Genomic DNA, 20,206 nt, shown 5'->3' with positions numbered 1-20,206 from the left:
ATGGAGAGGAGGCTAAATTAACTTTCACGAGAGTGCGAGTGCTACAACCAGGAAACCTATCAGGAATCCCTCCACACATCACCCACTGTATATCACTTGCAGATAAGACAATCTCCCCTCTGTTGAGTGGTTTTTTTTGGTCCCCAGAATTTGGCTATTCCGTGGTGATATACTGTATGTATGAAGCTTAACCTCCCTGGCGGTAAGCCCGAGCTAAGCTCGGGCTATGCCGTGCAGGAGGATTTCTCAGGCCCTGCTGTGCCGATTTGCCTTATTTGTTTTTGCAACACGCAGCTAGCACTTTGCTAGCTGTGTGTGCACTCCGATCGCCGCCGCTACCCGCCGATTGTCCGCCGCTCGCCCCCCCCCCCAGACCCTGTGCGCTGCCTGGCCAATCAGTGCCAGACAGCGCTGAGGGGACGTCAATGACGTCATGCCGCCCATCGCTATGGCGACGGGGGAAGCCCTCCAGGAAATCCAGTTCTTCAAACGCGATTTCCTGATCGGAGGTCGCCGGAGGCGATCGAAGAGGGTGGGGGATGCCGCTGCACAGCGGCTATCATGTAACATGATTTAAAAAAAAAAAATTTAAAACTGCTCTGCTGCCCCCTGGCGGATTTTAATAGACCGCCAGGGAGGTTAAAGGGAATTTCTTACTTCAGATTTTCTTTATGATTTCTGCAAACCGATAATTATATACTTGAATACAAGTTGACCGTGAGTATAAGTCGACTCCAATATTCAACCCTCTTAAGCTGGAATTGTTTATTGACTCAAGTATAAGTCTACCCAGCAAAGTGAATGGCTGCACTTGGGGCTAAGGAGGGGTTAATGACTGCACTGCATACAGTATTGCAGCCAACAACCCCTCCTGTCCCTTAAGTGCAGTCAATACCTCCTCCAGATCCCCAAGTGCTGCAATTATTCACTCCCTCCCCCCCCCCACCTTTTTCGTTGTTAATAGTTGTGGTTAGGACTTTAAGACCTGTGTATTCTTGGCATTTCCTATCCTTAAAATATCACTGACCACTGGGTAAATTGCTGCAAATGGGAATGTCACTATTAGTACACACATTACTCAGTGTTGCTCGTGACTCATGTATAAGTCGACCCCTATGCTTTTATGAAGCTAGTCAGACTTAAATTTCTAGACTTACACATGAGTATTTGCGGTAACTCAAACACTGCTTTGCAACCACAGCAACAATAAACTGTAGGGAGTACAGAGACTACATGAGCAATGAGCTGCACAGAACAGGAGCCACTGTTACTTATTTTCTATGCAAGAACTAATCTGCTGATGGCAAACTGGGAAATTGTGGCCTAAGAAAAACTAAACAGGTTTGGAACTGTATTGATTTACAATCGACATGGAGTTTACTATATTCATGTGGCAACGTTGTCCCTTGCTGTACATTGTGTAGTGCGATCCATTTAGTGGCATAGGCTTTTTATATTTTATGAAGGAAACTGTCCGAATGAAGCCATTATACTTTAAAGAGGAACCCTGCTGGTACCCCCTTTGCCATGAGAAATCTTTACCTTTTCTCAAACGGATCATCAGGGGGAATCTGTGTGACTGATATTGTGGTGAAACCCCTCCCACAGTGTGATGTCATGACCATGGTCCTGACAGTTTCCGGTTTGTGAACCTAATTGCATTATGGGAAATAACAGCTGTTTCCAACTGCCAAGCAAGCAATAGCTCCCCCCTGTGCATAGAACTCTCAGTAACGAACATTCCGTCCAGATCACCTGGCAGGACTAAAGATGTCACCACTAGTGATCCATTTCAGAATGTAAATCACGAAGAGGAAAGATTTTACAATGGACAAAACACCGTCTACAAAATTTATAAATGATTATTATAAAAAAATAAGCAATTTTAATCATGTTATATGCACTACAGTTCCTCTTTAACCAGTTCAACCTATCTGGAGAAGCTTCCTCGTCCAGATAGGCACTGCTGCTCCCGTCGCATGGTGCGCGTGATCAGGCGTGCTCCCGACGCCCGCCGCTAGAATTCCCATTCACCAATCTAACTTGCCCGCAGAAAAAACGGCGCTTTCTATTCAGAGAGCGCGGTATTTCTGCCCCCAGGAAACGTCTCCTCTGCTTTTTAGTTCCTGGATGCGAGATCGTTCGCATCTGGGACTTTTTTCACTGTGGCCATCCTGTGGCCAAATAGTAAACTGCACCCACATACATTTTTGAGCAAACAATTATATTACTTTACATTTAAAATTAGCAGTTTCCCCTCACACCAAAAATTACCCACATGTTTTATAAAAAAAAAAAAAAAAAAAAAACACAATACAAACAAAACAAAAACATCATAAATAGTTACCCAAGGGTCTGAACTTTTTAAATATGCATGTCAAGAGAATATGTTATTATTTAAAATTATAAGCTTATAAATAGTGATGGACGCAAATTGAAAAAATGCACCTTTATCTCTAAATGAAAGATCGGCACCATAAATTGTGATCGGGACATCGTTTAAACGATGTAATAACCGGGACAGATGGGCAAATAAAATACATGAGTTTTAATTACGGTAGCGTATATTAATTTCAAACTATAATGGCCAAAAACTGAGAAATAATGAATTTTTTTCATTTCTTCCTCAACCTGCCTGGCGTTCTATTAAGATCGCCAGGCTGGCGACCAGACGGTTTTTTTTAATAAAAAAAAAAAACTATTTCATGCAGCCAACTAAAAGTTGGCTGCATGAAAGCCCACTAGAGGGCGCTCCTAATCTGCATTTCCGATCGCCTCCGGCGATCAGAAGTAACAAGAAGGGCCGCGATGAGCGGCCCTTGTTTTGCTTTCCACGAGCGGAGTGACGTCATCCGACGTCCTGACGTCAGCCGCCTCTGATCCAGCCCTTAGCGCTGGCCGGAACTGTTTGGTCCGGCTGCGCTGGGCTCGGGCGGCTGGGGGGGACCCTCTTTCGCCACCGCGGCGGCGATCAGGTAGCACTCGCGGCTGGCAAAGTGCCGGCTGCGTGTGCTCCTTTTTATTTGGAGTAAATCGGCCCAGCAGGGCCTGAGCGACACCCTCCGGCGTCTCTGGACGAGCTCAGCTCGTCCAGAACGCTCAGGAGGTTAATCTTCCTGTTAAAATGGATTTAGAAAAAAATAATGCTTAGCAACATGTACTACCCAAAGAAAGCCTAATTAGTGGCGGAAAAAACAAGATCTAGATCAATTCATTGTGATAAGTAGCAATAAAGTTATAGGCGAATCAATGGGAGGTGAACGTTGCTCGGATGCATGAGATTTTCGGCACTGCGGTGCTGAACCGGTTAAAGCGCATAATTGAGCTGCACTATCCTAACACTTTGCTATATTAAGGATGTAATACACCCACTAAAGGGCAAGCAGAGAGTTTGCTGGCTGAAGCCATTTGGCACTGCTTGATGAGACAGCGATAGGTCGACGTTCACACGCACAGCAGCCCTTTAGGCAGATGCTTCAGATGCACAACCGCTGGCCCAAGCCTGCTAACCCTCCTAATTAAAAGTATTGAAACTTCAAAGCAATTGCATCCTCCTCAAGTAGCTGCTTTGTATAATTTTTCTTTTTGCATAGAAGGGAGTGTAAATCCCCCAGGCTAGGAGGAGAAGAAGCTGAGAGCACTCTTCCTGTTCACAAATTACAATGTGGGAGACACTGTGTCAGTATGCAACAAATGCTGCAGCATCCGTCAGTGGAGGGTCAGTGGCTGGACTGGGCCTGGCAGCCTAGTGAATGATGGGGGGGGGGGGGGGGGGGAGAGGGGGGCCTGGCTTTCATGCTGATCCTCTGCCTCTAATCCTTTTAGACATAGCCCCTGACCAAGCATACAGATCAGTTCTTTCTGACCTTGTCAGATCTAGCAAGATTAGCTGCATGCTTGTTTCTGATGTGATTCAGACACTACTGCAGCCAAATAGATTAGAAGGGCAGCCAGGCAATTGGTATTGTTTAAAAATAAATATGGCAGCCTCCACATCGCTCTCACTTCAGATTCCCTTTAAAGGATCACTATTGCAAAAAATTACAAGTAATATGTATAAAATGAACGGTTGATTCAGAATAAAAAGTAATTTTTTCATATGTCTCTTAAAGGGACACTTAAGTCAAACAAAATAAATGAGTTTTACTCACCTGGGGCTTCCAACAGCCACCTGCAGCTGTCCGGTGCCCTCGCCGTCTCCCTCCGATCCTCCTGGCCCCGCCGGCAGCCACTTCCTGTTTCGGTGACATGAGCTGACAGGCTGGGGACGCGAGTGATTCTTCGCGTTCCTGGCCACAATAACGCCATATATGCTGCTATAGCATATATCATATACCATATAGCAGCATAGAGGGTGCTAATGTGTCTGGGAACGCAAATAATCACTCGCGTCCCCAGCCTGTCAGCTCCTGTCACCGAAACAGGAAGTGGCTGCTGGCGGGGCCAGGAGGATCGGAGGGAGGCGGCGAGGGCAGCTGCAGGGGACTATTGGAAGCCCTAGGTGAGTAAAACTCATTTTTTTTGTTTGACTTAAGTGTCCCTTTAATTACAGTAGGTAAACTGACAGATCTGTCAGGTTTTGGACTAGACACTCTCCCCTCATGGGGCATTCTCAGGGTTTTCTTTATTTTAAAAAGCACTTACTGAATGGCAGTTGCCAAGTCCAACTGCAAAAAAAGCATGCAAGTGAGCAGGGAGGCTGGCCAGCATCTTTGATAAGGTCTTTTTGGCCTGGGGCTCACTAGAATAGTTCTTTGAGCGATTTTGGAGTATTAAGAAATGCTTTGCTAATTAAAAAGCCCACTAGAGCGATTGCGATTTTGAAAATCGCAACCACGCGACATGCAGCATTTTGTGAGCGGTTTTGCTTCAAAGCAAAGTATAGGGGCACGGGCAAAGTCCTACTATTGGGAGGGTACTGCAACTCAAACTGTCCTAAATAGTGCGTATCAGGGCCTTCTAACGGGACTTATAAACAGAGGAAAAAATGTGAAGGGAAGGCCCAGGATTATGGAGGATGGTGCCATTGCTGACTGACAAGTGTGAAGAGCTCCTATATATAAAATAAGAGTCGTTGACACAGAGGTGCCAAGCTTGTACTGGACCCTATGCTGTGTGATACTCCTGTCGTTTTATTGCCTGATGAAGCGGGATGTTGCCCGTGAAACGCGTTGCAGATATTCTTTAGGAGTATGCAAATAAATTATTGTATCTACAATCAACAGCACCGTGTCGGTTTTTGAGTGTGGCTGGTTTACCACCACCACCCAAATACTTTTTAAACTTTTTAGTAAAATTTTACTCTTCTGGCGCCTCTGTATCATCTTATAAGAGTCGTTGACTATCAGTTTTGGGATGAGTGGACACTAGACAAAAAAAAGTCTCAGCTCAAGTGGGAACATAAGTGTATGAACACACCTGTAGAGAGCAGAGAGTGGAGGAGAAGCTAATAGCAGCCACAGCACTACTGCAGGCATGGTACAGACCTCTAGTAATGGAGAAGTGACAGCAAACAACAGACCTCCATTAGGTCCTCAAAACTTTTCAAGACTGCAAAGCCAGTCATGGACTTTAACCTCCCTGGCGGTAAGCCCACGACGCCGGGAGGCACCGCTCAGGCCTCGCTGGGCCGATTTGCATAATTTTTTTTGCTGCACGCAGCTAGCACTTTGCTAGCTGCATGCAGTGCCCGATCGCCGCCACTACCCGCCGCTATACGCGTTGCCGCAGCCGCCCCCCCCCCCCCAGACCCCGTGCGCTGCCTGGCCAATCAGTGCCAAGCAGCGCTGTGGGGTGGATCAGAGTCCCCTTTGACGACACGACGTCGATGACGTCATCCCGCCCCGTCACCATGGCGACGGGGGAAGCCCTCCAGGAGATCCCTTTCTTTGAACGGGATCTCTTGATCTCCGATCGCCGGCGGCGATCGGATGGGCTGGGGGGATGCCGCTGAGCAGCGGCTATCATGTAGCGAGACCTCGTCTCGCTACATGAAGAAAAAAAAAATTTTTCACTGCGCTTGCTCTTTAAAAGTTGCATTTACCATAGTTCTTTCATAAGCCCTTTTCCCCTTTAAATTTGCAGAAACGGCGTGACAGCCAGACAAGCGACTATGTTTTTTAAACTGAGTGATCAATAGCAACCTACGTAATCCAGAGACTGTCTAGGATTACAGGGCATTGATTGTTTCCTGCCTGTGGCCAGCTTAGTGCTCTCTGTGTACACATTAGGCCACATACAGACATCAGACCATAGTCTTTGGAAAATGAAAGATCACAGACCAATCTTACCACCCTTCCTGTAGTATAAGAGCCATACTCTACACAGTCTTTTCTATGGAGCTGAACTCCACATCAGAAAAAAATCTTTGCAAGATGCTGCACACACAGATGCTGTACAGACACAAAAGATCAGTATCTGCAAAAGATCTGTTCCTGCCAAAAATCCATTCCTGCAAATTGCAATGATAGTCTATGAGATCTGCAGATCATCATACACACATGATTTAACTGACATTCATCTGCAGATCAGATCCACCAGGATGGATTTTCAGATCTGCAGATCTGCAGATGAATGTCAGTTAAATCATGTGTGTATGATGATCTGCAGATCTCATAGACTATCATTGCAATTTGCAGGAATGGATTTTTGGCAGGAACAGATCTTTTGCAGATACTGATCTTTTGTGTCTGTACAGCATCTGTGTGTGCAGCATCTTGCAAAGATTTTTTTCTGATGTGGAGTTCAGCTCCATAGAAAAGACTGTGTAGAGTATGGCTCTTATACTACAGGAAGGGTGGTAAGATTGGTCTGTGATCTTTCAGTTTCCAAAGACTATGGTCTGATGTCTGTATGTGGCCTTAGTCTGCCCATAATAAGACCTGACAAGTAATGCTATCGGTTACAAAGCTCTGTGCAATACATGCAGTGTCTCCAGTGTTTCCTAAACGAGCTCCTGCAGCTATCAGTCCCTCTGTGCAATGTACAAAGCTCTGTGCAATACATGCAGCGTCTGTTTCCAAAACAAGCTCCCGCAGCCATCAGTCCCTCTGTGCAATGTACAAAGCTCTGCGCAATACATGCAGCGTGTCCAGTGTTTCCTAAACAAGCTCCTGCAGCCATCAGTCCCTCTGTGCAATGTACAAAGCTCTGTGCAATACATGCACCGTGTCCAGTGTTTCCTAAACAAGCTCCTGCAGCTATCAGTCCCTCTGTGCAATGTACAAAGCTGTGTGCAATACATGCACCGTGTCCAGTGTTTCCTAAACAAGCTCCTGCAGCTATCAGTCCCTCTGTGCAATGTACAAAGCTCTGTGCAATACATGCAGCGTCTCTGTTTCCTAAACAAGCTCCTGCAGCCATCAGTCCCTCTGTGCAATGTACAAAGCTCTGTGCAATACATGCAGCATGTCCAGTGTTTCCTAAACAAGCTCCCGCAGCCATCAGTCCCTCTGTGCAATGTACAAAGCTCTGTGCAATACATGCAGCGTGTCCAGTGTTTCCTAAACAAGCTCCTGCAGCCATCAGTCCCTCAGCACAGCAGCTGTGTGCAATACATGCAGCGTCTCTGTTTCCTAAACAAGTTCCTGCAGCCATCAGTCCCTCTGTGCAATGTACAAAGCTGTGTGCAATACATGCAGCGTGTCCAGTGTTTCCTAAACAAGTTCCTGCAGCCATCAGTCCCTCTGTGCAATGTACAAAGCTGTGTGCAATACATGCAGCGTGTCCAGTGTTTCCTAAACAAGTTCCTGCAGCCATCAGTCCCTCTGTGCAATGTACAAAGCTCTGTGCAATACATGCAGCGTCTCTGTTTCCTAAACAAGCTCCTGCAGCTATCAGTCCCTCTGTGCAATGTACAAAGCTCTGTGCAATACATGCAGTGTGTCCAGTGTTTCCTAAACAAGCTCCCGCAGCCATCAGTCCCTCTGTGCAATGTACAAAGCTCTGTGCAATATATGCAGCGTCTCTGTTTCCTAAACAAGCTCCTGCAGCCATCAGTCCCTCGGCACAGCAGCTGTGTGCAATATATGCAGCCTAACGTTTCCAAAACAAGCTCCCGCAGCCATTGGTCCTTTGACTTAGCAGCTGAACCTCTAGTTACCTTTGCTAGGAGGCGCTTTTCTCACAGTGGCCACTTGATCCTCGGAAACCGCCAGACGTCTGAGCACGTCAGCCAAGGCAGCTTTGAGCACAGTGATTTCATCCTCCTGCTGCTGAACTCTCAGCTCCAGGGCAGAGAGACGGTCCTGCACGTCAGAGGTACTTGCAGCGGAAACGCTGTCATCTGCAGAGAGAACACAAAAAAGAGAAAAAGTCAGCTCTTCAGATTTGAATTGCAGCATTGAGGACAATAGTCTTATCCAGGACATCCAAGGACCACCCCCCCCACCACCAAAAAAAAAAAAAAAAAAAAGGTTAAGTGGAGTACATCGTTCTGTTAGTAATGGTATTCTTTGGCAGGCTGTGTCTGGAGGTTGCAATATTCATTTCATTTAAAGGACACCGAGGTGAAAAACTAATTAAACAATTGTATTTATCATCCTCCTAAAATGACTTAAGATATTCCACAGTTTTACATTTAAATCTACTTTAAGTTTTTACTGTTATTGTTTTTGCTCAATGCCAGAGCTAAAATCTATGAACTATTGACCCTTTTTATCGCTTTCCTGCTCTCAGAAGCAATTTTCTGCTAGGAAAGGGTTTTATAGTTTATAGTAATCTCTTATCACTGAGGGCCACACTGTAGTCTGACCTAGTCTTGACTCAGACAGGAACTGCTACTTGCATACCTGATTAACTCTTTCAGGCAGAGAAAGACAAAAAGGACTACAGCATAGTTACTTGTGTGCTAGGCACTGTACATACACATGTCTATCTCATGTCATCTCGGGTATCCTTTAAACCAATATCAGTTGCCTGGCATTGCCTGATCCTCTGCGCAGGGCTGTGCAATAGATACGAAAATCATCTGAATCCAGGTACCCAAAAATTGCTCCGGCACTGACTCCACAGCACTGCCTCTAATACTTTTAACCATAAACCCTGAACAAGCATGCAGCAGATCAGGCGTTTGAAACAAGCATGCAGCTAATCTCTTCAGAATTTGTCAGATGTGCGATTCAGACACTACTGATGTCGCAATGGCCATCAGGATGGGCAGGCAACCGGTATTTTTTAAAAGGAAACCAATATGGCAGCCTCCATATTCTGCTCGCTTCTAGGTCACTTTAAGGCCAAAAGCCAGACAAGGGGAAAGCAAGCGAGCCATCTAACAGTCTACTAGTGAGCCCCAAGATATGTCACTATTCCCCCGTAGCAGAGCCCAGCATGCATGATCTTTTACTGGCTACCAACCGAGACAAGGGTGTTGGGAGGGGGGGGGGGGGGGGGCAGCATACAGGTGATTCCATTACATTCGTGATTATCACATGCTTTTACTGCCGTGCACCCAATTGAGCATGTTGGCCTGAGATTTTCTAGTAGGTCTGATCGATACATTGGGCATGCTATTGGTCAGTGTTCTCTCCAGGCTCTTTTAGCCAGGTGTTCCACCCGGCTAGTTTTGGTGACCACCCAGCTGTCATCGGCTCACCTCCTTTTCTGCTGTAAGCAGAGTTATGCAGAGAAGTGCCGGTCCTGCATTTTCTCACCTTATCCCACCCGGCTACTTTTTCATGCCACCCGGCTGGAACGAATTCCTGGGGAGAACACTGTGGTGGCACCGATTTTCACTAATTAATGATCAAATCAATAGTCCGATTGGCCGACAAGTTGCGTAATTATGGGCACCTAAAGGCTTTTCAAATGAGCAATATAAGCTAAGGTGAAACAGAAAGAAGCATCTGCAAAGCACATTACAATAGCTTCACTGAACAGAACACTACAAAGACAAAGCAATAATAGGAGAAACAGACCTCTCAGGCAGGCAAAAGCAGATGATCACAGATTTCAGATTGCGACAGGTCTGCTTTATAAAACCAATAATAAATTGCTCTATTTAAAATCAGGGTTTCTAGGGACAATGTTATTTTAAAACTGCAAGAGCAATTTTGCAAGTATTCCTTTTCCTAGCGGCCATCAGACAATCATTAATTACATTACAAAAAGAATCTGATGGTTAGACGCTTGGCATGGCTCTGCAGAAGGGGGGAAAAGAAGGAATTCTGTGCGCAATCCAAGAATCTGCTTGGACACTTAGCAAGATTAGCAGACGAGACTTGGCGCAGTCGGATCTATTCTTCAGGGGTAATCAGGGGGGGGGGAAGAGAACGGCTTCTGCATCTAGTCTATGCTGACTCAAATCCTGCAAGTCATATTAAGCATATCGCATTCTTTATTAAGCTTTTAGCAGATAACCGTAAACCTAAAGAGTGAAAAATACTATCCGTGCACAACAAGAGAAGCATGCAGGCATTTCATTCATGCGAACCTGAACTCAGAACTTCCTCTTGGCGCTAATAGATAAGCAACAGCATAAGAAACTTCAAAGAAAAGTATTTCTTTGCCGATTTATTGCAGGATTTGTATCGGCTGTAACAGTGTGTCTACCCTCCTAGGAGAGCACTGTACAGACATACTCTGTGCCTATAGCATGCATAGTTGTACGGAAAATAGAATAACTGGCAGCAAGAGAGAGGAGCAACCAGGGGTGTACAGGGACAAAACAATACACCCATCACCATGTGTACAAGTCTTTACTCCTGCTTGTTTTACTCGGCTGCATTAAAAAGACTAAATTAAAGGGCCACAGTAGCAAAAAAAAGTAAGCAGGTAAAATCTAACACAACCAACAGGTATTGGACTAGTCCATCTCCTCATGGGGGATTCTCAGGGTTTTCTTTGTTTTCAAAAGCATTTTCTGAATGGCAGTTTAACTGCCAGCCTACCTACACACTTGTACTCCATTTTTTCGGTTAGACTTCAGTAAAATGCTTTTAAAAACAAAGAAAACCTTGAGAACCTCTCATGAGGAGATAGACTAGTCCAAACCTGATGGGTTCAGGTTTTAACTGCTTACTTTTTTTTTTTTTTTTTTCTTTCTGGATGGTCCTTTAAAGGAACTCCGAGCACCTCTCAGAGGCATGCCTCCAAGCCAGACTACTTCCAACAAAGTCATGCTATGACCCCTCTGGAGGAGCCTCTTGCAATGGCCATGCGTGTCACTTCCTCTTCCTGCTTCATTCAGGGATTCACTTCTCTAACAGAGAAGACAGGGGTGACCCAGAAGTTATAACATAGCTAAGATGGCAGCCGCGATTTTTAAATTGAACAAAAACTATTTGGTGTAGAACGGCGACTCAGGCATCAAATGAAAGAGGAGAGCACAAGCTACAGAAAGGTATGCATCTTTAAGTACTTTGCAGTACTGGTCGGAGTCTTAAAGGGAACCTTAACTGAACGGGGAGTAAAGAGTTTCACTTACCTGGGGCTATTAACAGCCCCCTGCAGCAGTCCTGTGCCCTCGGAGCCGCTATGGAATCCTCCGGTCTCCCGTTGTCACTTAGTTTCATTTTTGATGACTCACCAGTCGGCCGTGCGTATTATTGGACGCATTCCCTACTGCAATTAGCACGGTTGCGGACCACAACGCGTACAAAACTACGCATTGCCACATATCTACGCGTGCGGAATGCGACACGTATTTTTGTACGCGTTGCGGTCCGCAATAGCGCTAATTGCAGTAGGGAATGCGTCCAATAATACGCATGGCGGCCGGCCGACTGGTGAGTCGTCATAAACGAAACTAAGTGACAGCAGGGGACCGGAGGATTCCAGAGCGGCTCCGAGGGCACAGGACTGCTGCAGGGGGCTGGTAATAGCCCCAGGTAAGTGAAACTCTTTACTCCCCGTTCAGTTAAGTTTCCCTTTAAAGGCATGCCCATGAGTGGTGCTCTGAGTCCCTTTAAAGAGAACCCGAGGTGTGTTTAAAGAAGGTTATCTGCATACAGAGGCTGGATCTGCCTATACAGCCCAGCCTCTGTTGCTATCCCAAACCCCACTAAGGTCCCCCTGCACTCTGCAATCCCTCATAAATCACAGCCGTGCTCTGAGGCTGTGTTTACATCTGTAGTGTCAGTCTCAGCTGCTCCCCCGCCTCCTGCATAGCTCCGGTCCCTGCCCCCGTCCCTTCCCTCCAATCAGCAGGGAGGGAAGGGATGCAGGCGGGGACAGGAGTTCTGCAGGAGGCGGGGAGAGCAGCAGACTGACACTATAGAGATAAACACAGCCAGCTCTGACAAGCTGTTTGTCAGCAGCGTGGCTGTGATTTATGAGGGATGGCAGAGTGCAGGGGGACCTTAGGGGGGTTTGGGATAGCAACAGAGGCTGGGCTGTATAGGCAGATCCAGCCTCTGTATGCAGATAATATTCTTCAAACCCACCTCGGGTTCTCTTTAACATTCTCGAATACTAAAACACATTTGACATTTTGGCACTATGCTCACTGGCATAAGATAAGAAAAAAAAATATAAACATTAGATAAGAAAAACAAAATAGACAGTGGTAAGTGAATGTAAAGGGAGCACAATAGTTGATCTGTGTGCCTCCCGGCAGGCCTGGTCTGTACAGTGAAGCATAATAGTTGATCTGTGTGCCTCCCGGCAGGCCTGGTCTGTACAGTGAAGCATAATAGTTGATCTGTGTGCCTCCCGGCAGGCCTGGTCTGTACAGTGGGGCATAATACTTGATCTGTGTGCCTCCCGGCAGGCCTGGTCTGTACAGTGAGGCATAATAGGTGATCTGTGCACCTCCCAGCAGGCCTGGTCTGTACAGTGAGGCATAATAGGTGATCTGTGTGTCCCGGCGGGCCTGGTCTGTTCAGTGGGGCATAATAGTTGATCTGTGTGTCCCGGCAGGCCTGGTCTGTGCAGTGAGGCATAATAGGTGAGCTGTGTGCCTCCCGGCAGGCCTGGTCTGTACAGTGAGGCACAATAGGTGATCTGTGTGTCCCGGCAGGCCTGGTCTGTACAGTGAGGCACAATAGGTGATCTGTGTGTCCCGGCAGGCCTGGTCTGTACAGTGAGGCATAATAGTTCATCTGTGTGCCTCCTGGCAGGCCTGGTCTGTACAGTGAGGCACAATAGTTGATCGGTGTGTCTCCCGGCAGGCCTGGTCTGTACAGTGAGGCACAATAGTTGATCTGTGTGTCCCGGCAGGCCTGGTCTGTACAGTGAGGCATAATAGTGGATCTGTGTGCCTCCCGGCAAGCCTGGTCTGTACAGTGAGGCATAATAGGTGATCTGTGTGTCCCGGCAGGCCTGGTCTGTATAGTGAGGCATAACAGTTGATCTGTGTGTCCCGGCAGGCCTGGTCTGTACAGTGAGGCACAATAGTGGATCTGTGTCCCGGCAGGCCTGGTCTGTACAGTGAGGCACAATAGTGGATCTGTGTCCCGGCAGGCCTGGTCTGTACAGTGAGGCATAATAGGTGATCTGTGTGTCCCGGCAGGCCTGGTCTGTACAGTGAGGCATAATAGTTGATCTGTGTGCCTCCTGGCAGGCCTGGTCTGTACAGTGAGGCATAATAGTTGATCTGTGTGCCTCCTGGCAGGCCTGGTCTGTACAGTGAGGCATAATAGTTGATCTGTGTGTCCCGGCAGACCTGGTCTGTACAGTGAGGCATAATAGGTGATCTGTGTGTCCCGGCAGGCCTGGTCTGTACAGTGAGGCACAATAGTGGATCTGTGTCCCGGCAGGCCTGGTCTGTACAGTGAGGCATAATAGGTGATCTGTGTGTCCCGGCAGGCCTGGTCTGTACAGTGAGGCATAATAGTTGATCTGTGTGCCTCCTGGCAGGCCTGGTCTGTACAGTGAGGCATAATAGTTGATCTGTGTGTCCCGGCAGACCTGGTCTGTACAGTGAGGCATAATAGTGGATCTGTGTTTCCCGGCAGGCCTGGTCTGTACAGTGAGGCACAATAGTGGATCTGTGTCCCGGCAGGCCTGGTCTGTACAGTGAGGCATAATAGGTGATCTGTGTGTCCCGGCAGGCCTGGTCTGTACAGTAAGGCACAATAGGTGATCTGTGTGTCCTGGCAGGCCGGGTCTGTACAGTGAGGCATAATAGTGGATCTGTGTGCCTCCCGGCAAGCCTGGTCTGTACAGTGAGGCACTGTTCTCTGCCCGCTGCACCAGGTTCATGACTAAGTAAAGAAGAATCCATTCCCCAGGGTGCCCTGACTGGGTCACAGGCTTAGATTCCATCCAGCTATCACAACTCACTAATTGGTGGAAAATCTTAAAAGCGGCCATTCATGTGGGCCGGCCCGGCAGTTGTACCGCCGCAGCACCCCCCGTGTTTTCTGATGACTGGTATCTTCCATGCTGAGGACTGCAAACGAGGAGGCAAAAAAACATGCCAAAATAAAGAGAACCTTCACGGGTGAAGATAAAGGAAACACAGGAATTCTCTCTCCCTCGTCCCAATTAGGGGAGCGCAGCTGCACCGGCTCAGGAAACGTGACGTTATTATAAGGTTTGTGTGTTTAACACCGTATTACAAATACACAAAAGCGTCCAGCCTGCATGGAATGAGCAGCAAGTGCGGGTTCAGTTGGTGGGCGGGAAGAGCGCATGTGGGATGGGGGACATGGAGCCCTGCGTGTACAATCATCTGCACAGAGGTGAATGAAGAGGTAATGGGGTCCTAGGCAAGGTAGTAGATTTGGGCCTCCTCGTGGTCTTTTTGGTAAGCTGAAGTGGAGAGGGTTTGAGAAGGTAGCAGGTGGGCCCCTCGACACCCTCTAGGCCCCAAGCACCTGCCTAGCCTGCCTGGGGTATGATCCTGCTCTACATCACCTCTTGGACGAAACTCACAACCAGACAAAAAAAACAAACAAAAAAAAAAAAACACTACCTTTCCCATTAATCTTTGGATAGATAATTCCATCTAAATAGATTGAAGGTGGACCCAATTTCTTGATTTTTTTGTTGTTGCAATTAATGAGTTTCATGAACCAAATAGTATTTGCTACACCTTCAGATGGACCTACAAACACCAGGAATACTGTCAGAACGCCTAAGGACGCAGATGAAACGGAATACTGTTGAGAGAAGACAGCAATTTGGGGGGTGGTGGTAAGAGGTGTTTGGGGCATTTTTGGGAGTCAACTGGGAAAATGAAGCTTAAAGGAAACCTGAGATGTCCTTTAATAAAAAAAAATTCATACATACCTGGGGCTTCCTCCAGCCCTCTTTAGCCTGATCCGCCCCTCACCGCCATCCTCCGCCTTCTGGATCCATCGTAAGGGCTACCGTACGTTCGGCCAGTGGGGGCTTACTGCGCATTCACGACACGGCCACCATGTGGTACCATAGCTAGGAGCATTCCGCGCCAGCGCAGCACTTCTGTGCGGGTGCAAAACGCCCCAGACCACGGGAGAGCGTGCAGCCGCACTGTGCATGTGCCGACTGGCCGAACTTATGGGGGAGAGGATATCACAGGACGGATCAGGCTGAAGGGGGGCTGGAGGAAGGCCCAGGTATGTATGCATTTTTTATTGCAGGTCATCTCAGAAACACTTTAAGGCTTGAGTCACACAAATCTGGACATTTCCATCCATTTCTATCAGTTTTACCTGACAGCCAGGATTAGAACTGTACACCTTATGTATGAACACACCCATAGAAAACTGACAAATCTGTACATTTCCAGTCCAGTTCTGTGTAAACCAAGCCATAGACCACTCATACAAAACTGATGCAAACTCAAAAACTGACAGGACACCTTTTAGGGCCGGTTCACACTACAAGAGCTTTTTCCAAGCGCTTGTGATTTTAAAAGCTATTGCTAATGTAATGCTATGGGTGTGCACACTGGAGCGATGTGATTTTATAAAAAATCCCCCATAGCATGGCATTAGCAAGAGCTTTTCAAATCCCAAGCATTTAAAAAGCGCACACATTCACCACACTTCATCGTGTAACATCAATGCTTGGTTCACACATTGACAGCACTTCTGTAACAGGTAATCCCAACATGGCAGAACCCATTAACAGTCTGCACCCCATCATAGCCCCCTATAATGTACAACATCATATAATAGCCCCCCTCTCCAGAGGCAAATCCTGAGTGTCTAGACAGTGCTCACAACCTCGAAATAGAGTCTGAGAGACACAGACAGACGTACAAACCCAGGGAGGAGAGACTGTGCCAACAATGAGCAGAAGACCCTTGGGGACGAGAATCACTTCCTGCTGCACTGCCCCAAATATTCTGCAACCAGGGACACCTTAAGACACTGATGGAACTACTTCCAGACTGTCACACAGAGGATGAGTGAAAACTCCACATTTTACAAGGAGAAGAGGAATCCGCAAGGACAATCGCTACACACTAAAGGTGCGTACACACGCACTATGGACGCCTGAAAGTCCGCCCAGCAGGAGGGTCTGACGGACCAGTCGTTTTCGGCCGTAGTGAGTGAGTACGCACCTTATGTCACAGACAGAAGAGGAATCCAGTGACAATCGCTGCACACTATGTCACAGCATGCCACAGGCAGAGGAGGCAGCCAGTGGCAATCGCTGCACACTGTCACAACTTGCCACAGAGAGGCGGAATCTGCAGAGACAATCCCGGCTCATTGGGTCACAGCATGCCACAGACAGAGGATGAAGCCACAGTGACAACTGCTGCACACTCAGCATGCTCACAGCATGCCACGGAGTAAAAGGGGCATAAATGAACTGTAAACCTAAAAAATGTACACAAAGTGTTAACGCACTGAACCCCCACCCCATTCCATGTTCCCCATTTCCCTCCTGTTTCTGCAATACCTGTATGAATCTTGGTCATGCCAATAAAGCTATCTTTGATTTGATTTAGGAGACAAGTAGGTGAGAGGGCGGGGCTTTCTCCCAGCCATGTATGTAGTGAGTGGCAGAAGCCACCACAAGTCTGTAGCATCCTCACCTTCTCTGCCACCCCCAGGCTCTCTCTCACACGCACAAAGCTATTTGAAGTTTTACAGCACAAGAATGCAACAAAGAGGTGTCTGAGCAGACATGCCTGGACACTGCCGGCATCTCACTTACTGTAACAATCCATCTCGGTGGATGGCTTTATGTATCTGGATAGCAGAGTAATAAATCAATTACCATTTTATATAAGCAGCTTTTAAAAGTCATTTAATTTGCGGAGAAGGGACGCCACCTAAATACTGGAGAGCAAAATGCTGGGAGCCTCTGCAATAAAACTCTGAAAGTGAACTCTACTAGCGAGATGATTATCCAAATGAGAAACATAAAAGAATGAATCCGCTCGGGAACAAGGCTTCGCCTGCAGTGGGGTACAGCGGACGCCTCTACCTGCAAAGGGGGCAGCAGAAACCCTCCCATGTGACACGGGCAGCATGTGTGGTGTCAGCATTTGGGCAGTATTAAAAGAGATGGTTGCATCCGCACTCCGAATATTGGATGTATAATTACATGGTGTGCTAGCTACAGGACCAAGAGAAGAGTTTCTGAAAAGGGAGAGCAAAAGCGATCCTGTACAAATTGCTGCACCACCAATTATAAATGTAACAAAGCTTTATTGGACATTCTACAAAAACATCATAAAAACATTAAAACAGTTACTGTAACCAGCAAATCACCACAATGCGGTATAATGTGGGAAAACCGATTCACAAATGCCTCACCTCCTATATTTTAAATGGACCCTAATGGCTGCCAACAAGGTACTCAAAGTGGGTTCATGGGATTGAGCCCACCATTGGGTATGTAAGCACAAATACACAAAAAACCGCGCTGATAGATAGTAAGATGGGTGACAACAGTGGTGCGCTGCCCTAAATATATAAGTAAATCACAATCCAAGCTCGGAGGCTGCGCACAAATGTTCACAGTAATCAAGTCTCTATTAGGTGCAATCCTGTAAGGAAAAACAGTCAAAACGCTATTGATCCAATAGATAAACAATCCAGTGCTTTTTCCTAAGTTGCAGGCTGTTCTCGCCACTGATCACCTTCAGCGAGTAGTCACCACCACCACACCCCTCACAGTGGGCACTCACCGCTATTATATGACCCTCTATTAGGTGGGTCTTCAGCGCTTATGGGGTCATCAGGCCGCCCCTGCCACTCAGGAACTTTATCCGCTCAATGAGACTTGCACAGGAACATATACACTTCTAAAAACATGAACAGAGCTCTCATAGCGTAATACTGTAAAAACAAGTTTATTCTAAAAGAAATGCGCACTTACAAACATGAGGCTTGGCGTTGGGCACAGAGTTTTAGTGGGCTCTACCCCAATCGTAGGCCGCCGGATCGGCTTGTTGCGCTGGCTGGGTCCGCTTCCAGTGGCTCTCCACCTCGCCCCTCTAATGTCTGTAAGCTTGCTAAAAAAGTGGTCGCATTGCAAGCTTACAGACATTAGAGGGGCGAGGTGGAGAGCCACTGGAAGCGGACCCAGCCAGCGCAACAAGCCGATCCGGCGGCCTACGATTGGGGTAGAGCCCACTAAAACTCTGTGCCCAACGCCAAGCCTCATGTTTGTAAGTGCGCATTTCTTTTAGAATAAACTTGTTTTTACAGTATTACGCTATGAGAGCTCTGTTCATGTTTTTAGAAGTGTATATGTTCCTGTGCAAGTCTCATTGAGCGGATAAAGTTCCTGAGTGGCAGGGGCGGCCTGATGACCCCATAAGCGCTGAAGACCCACCTAATAGAGGGTCATATAATAGCGGTGAGTGCCCACTGTGAGGGGTGTGGTGGTGGTGACTACTCGCTGAAGGTGATCAGTGGCGAGAACAGCCTGCAACTTAGGAAAAAGCACTGGATTGTTTATCTATTGGATCAATAGCGTTTTGACTGTTTTTCCTTACAGGATTGCACCTAATAGACTTGATTACTGTGAACATTTGTGCGCAGCCTCCGAGCTTGGATTGGGTATGTGAGACCCGGGTCTGAGCTAATAGTCTGAAAATGGATAATTAGGGTAAAAATTCACCAGGGGAAAATCTCCTATAAACCACCGTGAGGATTAGGTCAGAGAAGTGCTTAGTGCATGACAATATGCTCATGAGCCATGAGAATTGGTGAACATAAACATGTATGGACAGTACATATAGGGATCATGGATCCCAAAGTATTAAGGGATATACATACGTAGCCCAGAGTGATGAATGCAGGCAGCCATGGAGTGAGGGTGAAGGGAGGCACACAGGACGCTCATTTGGGCAGCATTGCAATAATGGTCAGTTTTCACTAACAATAGTAATTCTAAAAAAAATCTATGCATGATCGAGTGAGACATTGAATGATGACCCAGCATTGATCCCACAATGCATCCCCCAGGGCTGGTTCTAGCTACTGTTAAGGTCACGTTCAGAACAAACGCAGATGGCCGTGCGATCGGAATGCAACGCGTATGAACGCATGCCGTCTGTGTTTGCATGCGTTGCATGGCTGATCCCATTCACTGAACGTGAATGGGTCAGCCGCGCGTTCTGTTAAAAAAAAAAATGCGTGCAGCATGCGCTCCCGGAACGCATGCAGTGCGATCAGACAGTGCTGTCTATGCACTGTCTGATGTCGTGCGTGTCGTCCTCCTGCACGTGTTGCCAAAATCCCAACGGCAACGCGTGCAGTGTGAACGGGGCCTAACTCAGCCTCATGGTCAATGGAACAACAAAACTTTATTGAGACATAACATTAACATACAGCGAGAATGCAGTACTTTTAGATTACTGTGGGTGGCAACAGATATATGAATCTCTATATCCTAACAGCTACAATGGGGCCCGGGGCCAGTGTAACCTGGGAAGCCGCCTGACTTCCACCTCTTCTCCCATAGTATAGTAGTCAGATGTGCCCCTACGGCCCCCCATGCCATCTTCTCTGTAGTGTTGCTGCTCTGCACTTCCTGCTCCTCACAAGAGGGCACTAGAGCCCAGACAGAGAAGCAAGAAGTGCAGAGCAGCTACACTAAAGAGAAGACAGACGGATTTGCATCGCCTGGAACTCAGAGGAGGAGAGTGCGTCTCTCACCACTGCCTCCGTAACACTGCAGGGGGGAGGGAGATCATTTAGTGAGGTGGGGCTGAGACGTGGGAGCCCCTATGGATGCTGGGGCCCCGGGCCAATTGCTCCCTTTGCCCAAATGGTAGTGTTGGCCTTGGCTTCATATAATGAAGGGGGGGGGTGGTCTCTAACTTCCCCAGTGCTAAGCCTCCCATCCAATTAGCTTCAAACAGAATGGCTTG

At 47.3% G+C, this 20,206-nt stretch overlaps 1 protein-coding gene across 7 annotated transcripts in view; it reads right to left on the bottom strand.

Annotated features, from left to right (window-relative positions):
* Positions 1-20,206, bottom strand: part of EML4 (EMAP like 4) — a 259,771-nt gene that overhangs the window by 92,923 nt on the left and 146,642 nt on the right. For all 7 annotated transcript variants that reach the window (XM_068232996.1, XM_068232999.1, XM_068232995.1 and 4 more), the window contains exon 2: positions 8,102-8,284. In XM_068232996.1, the coding sequence (XP_068089097.1) occupies positions 8,102-8,284 (183 nt within the window). The remainder of the gene's footprint in view (positions 1-8,101; positions 8,285-20,206) is intronic.

This window comes from Hyperolius riggenbachi, chromosome 4 (assembly GCF_040937935.1).
Source record: "Hyperolius riggenbachi isolate aHypRig1 chromosome 4, aHypRig1.pri, whole genome shotgun sequence".
Classification (NCBI taxonomy): domain Eukaryota; kingdom Metazoa; phylum Chordata; class Amphibia; order Anura; family Hyperoliidae; genus Hyperolius; species Hyperolius riggenbachi.
Note: the sequence above shows the minus strand (reverse complement) of the source record. Positions and strands in the feature narration are given on the sequence as shown.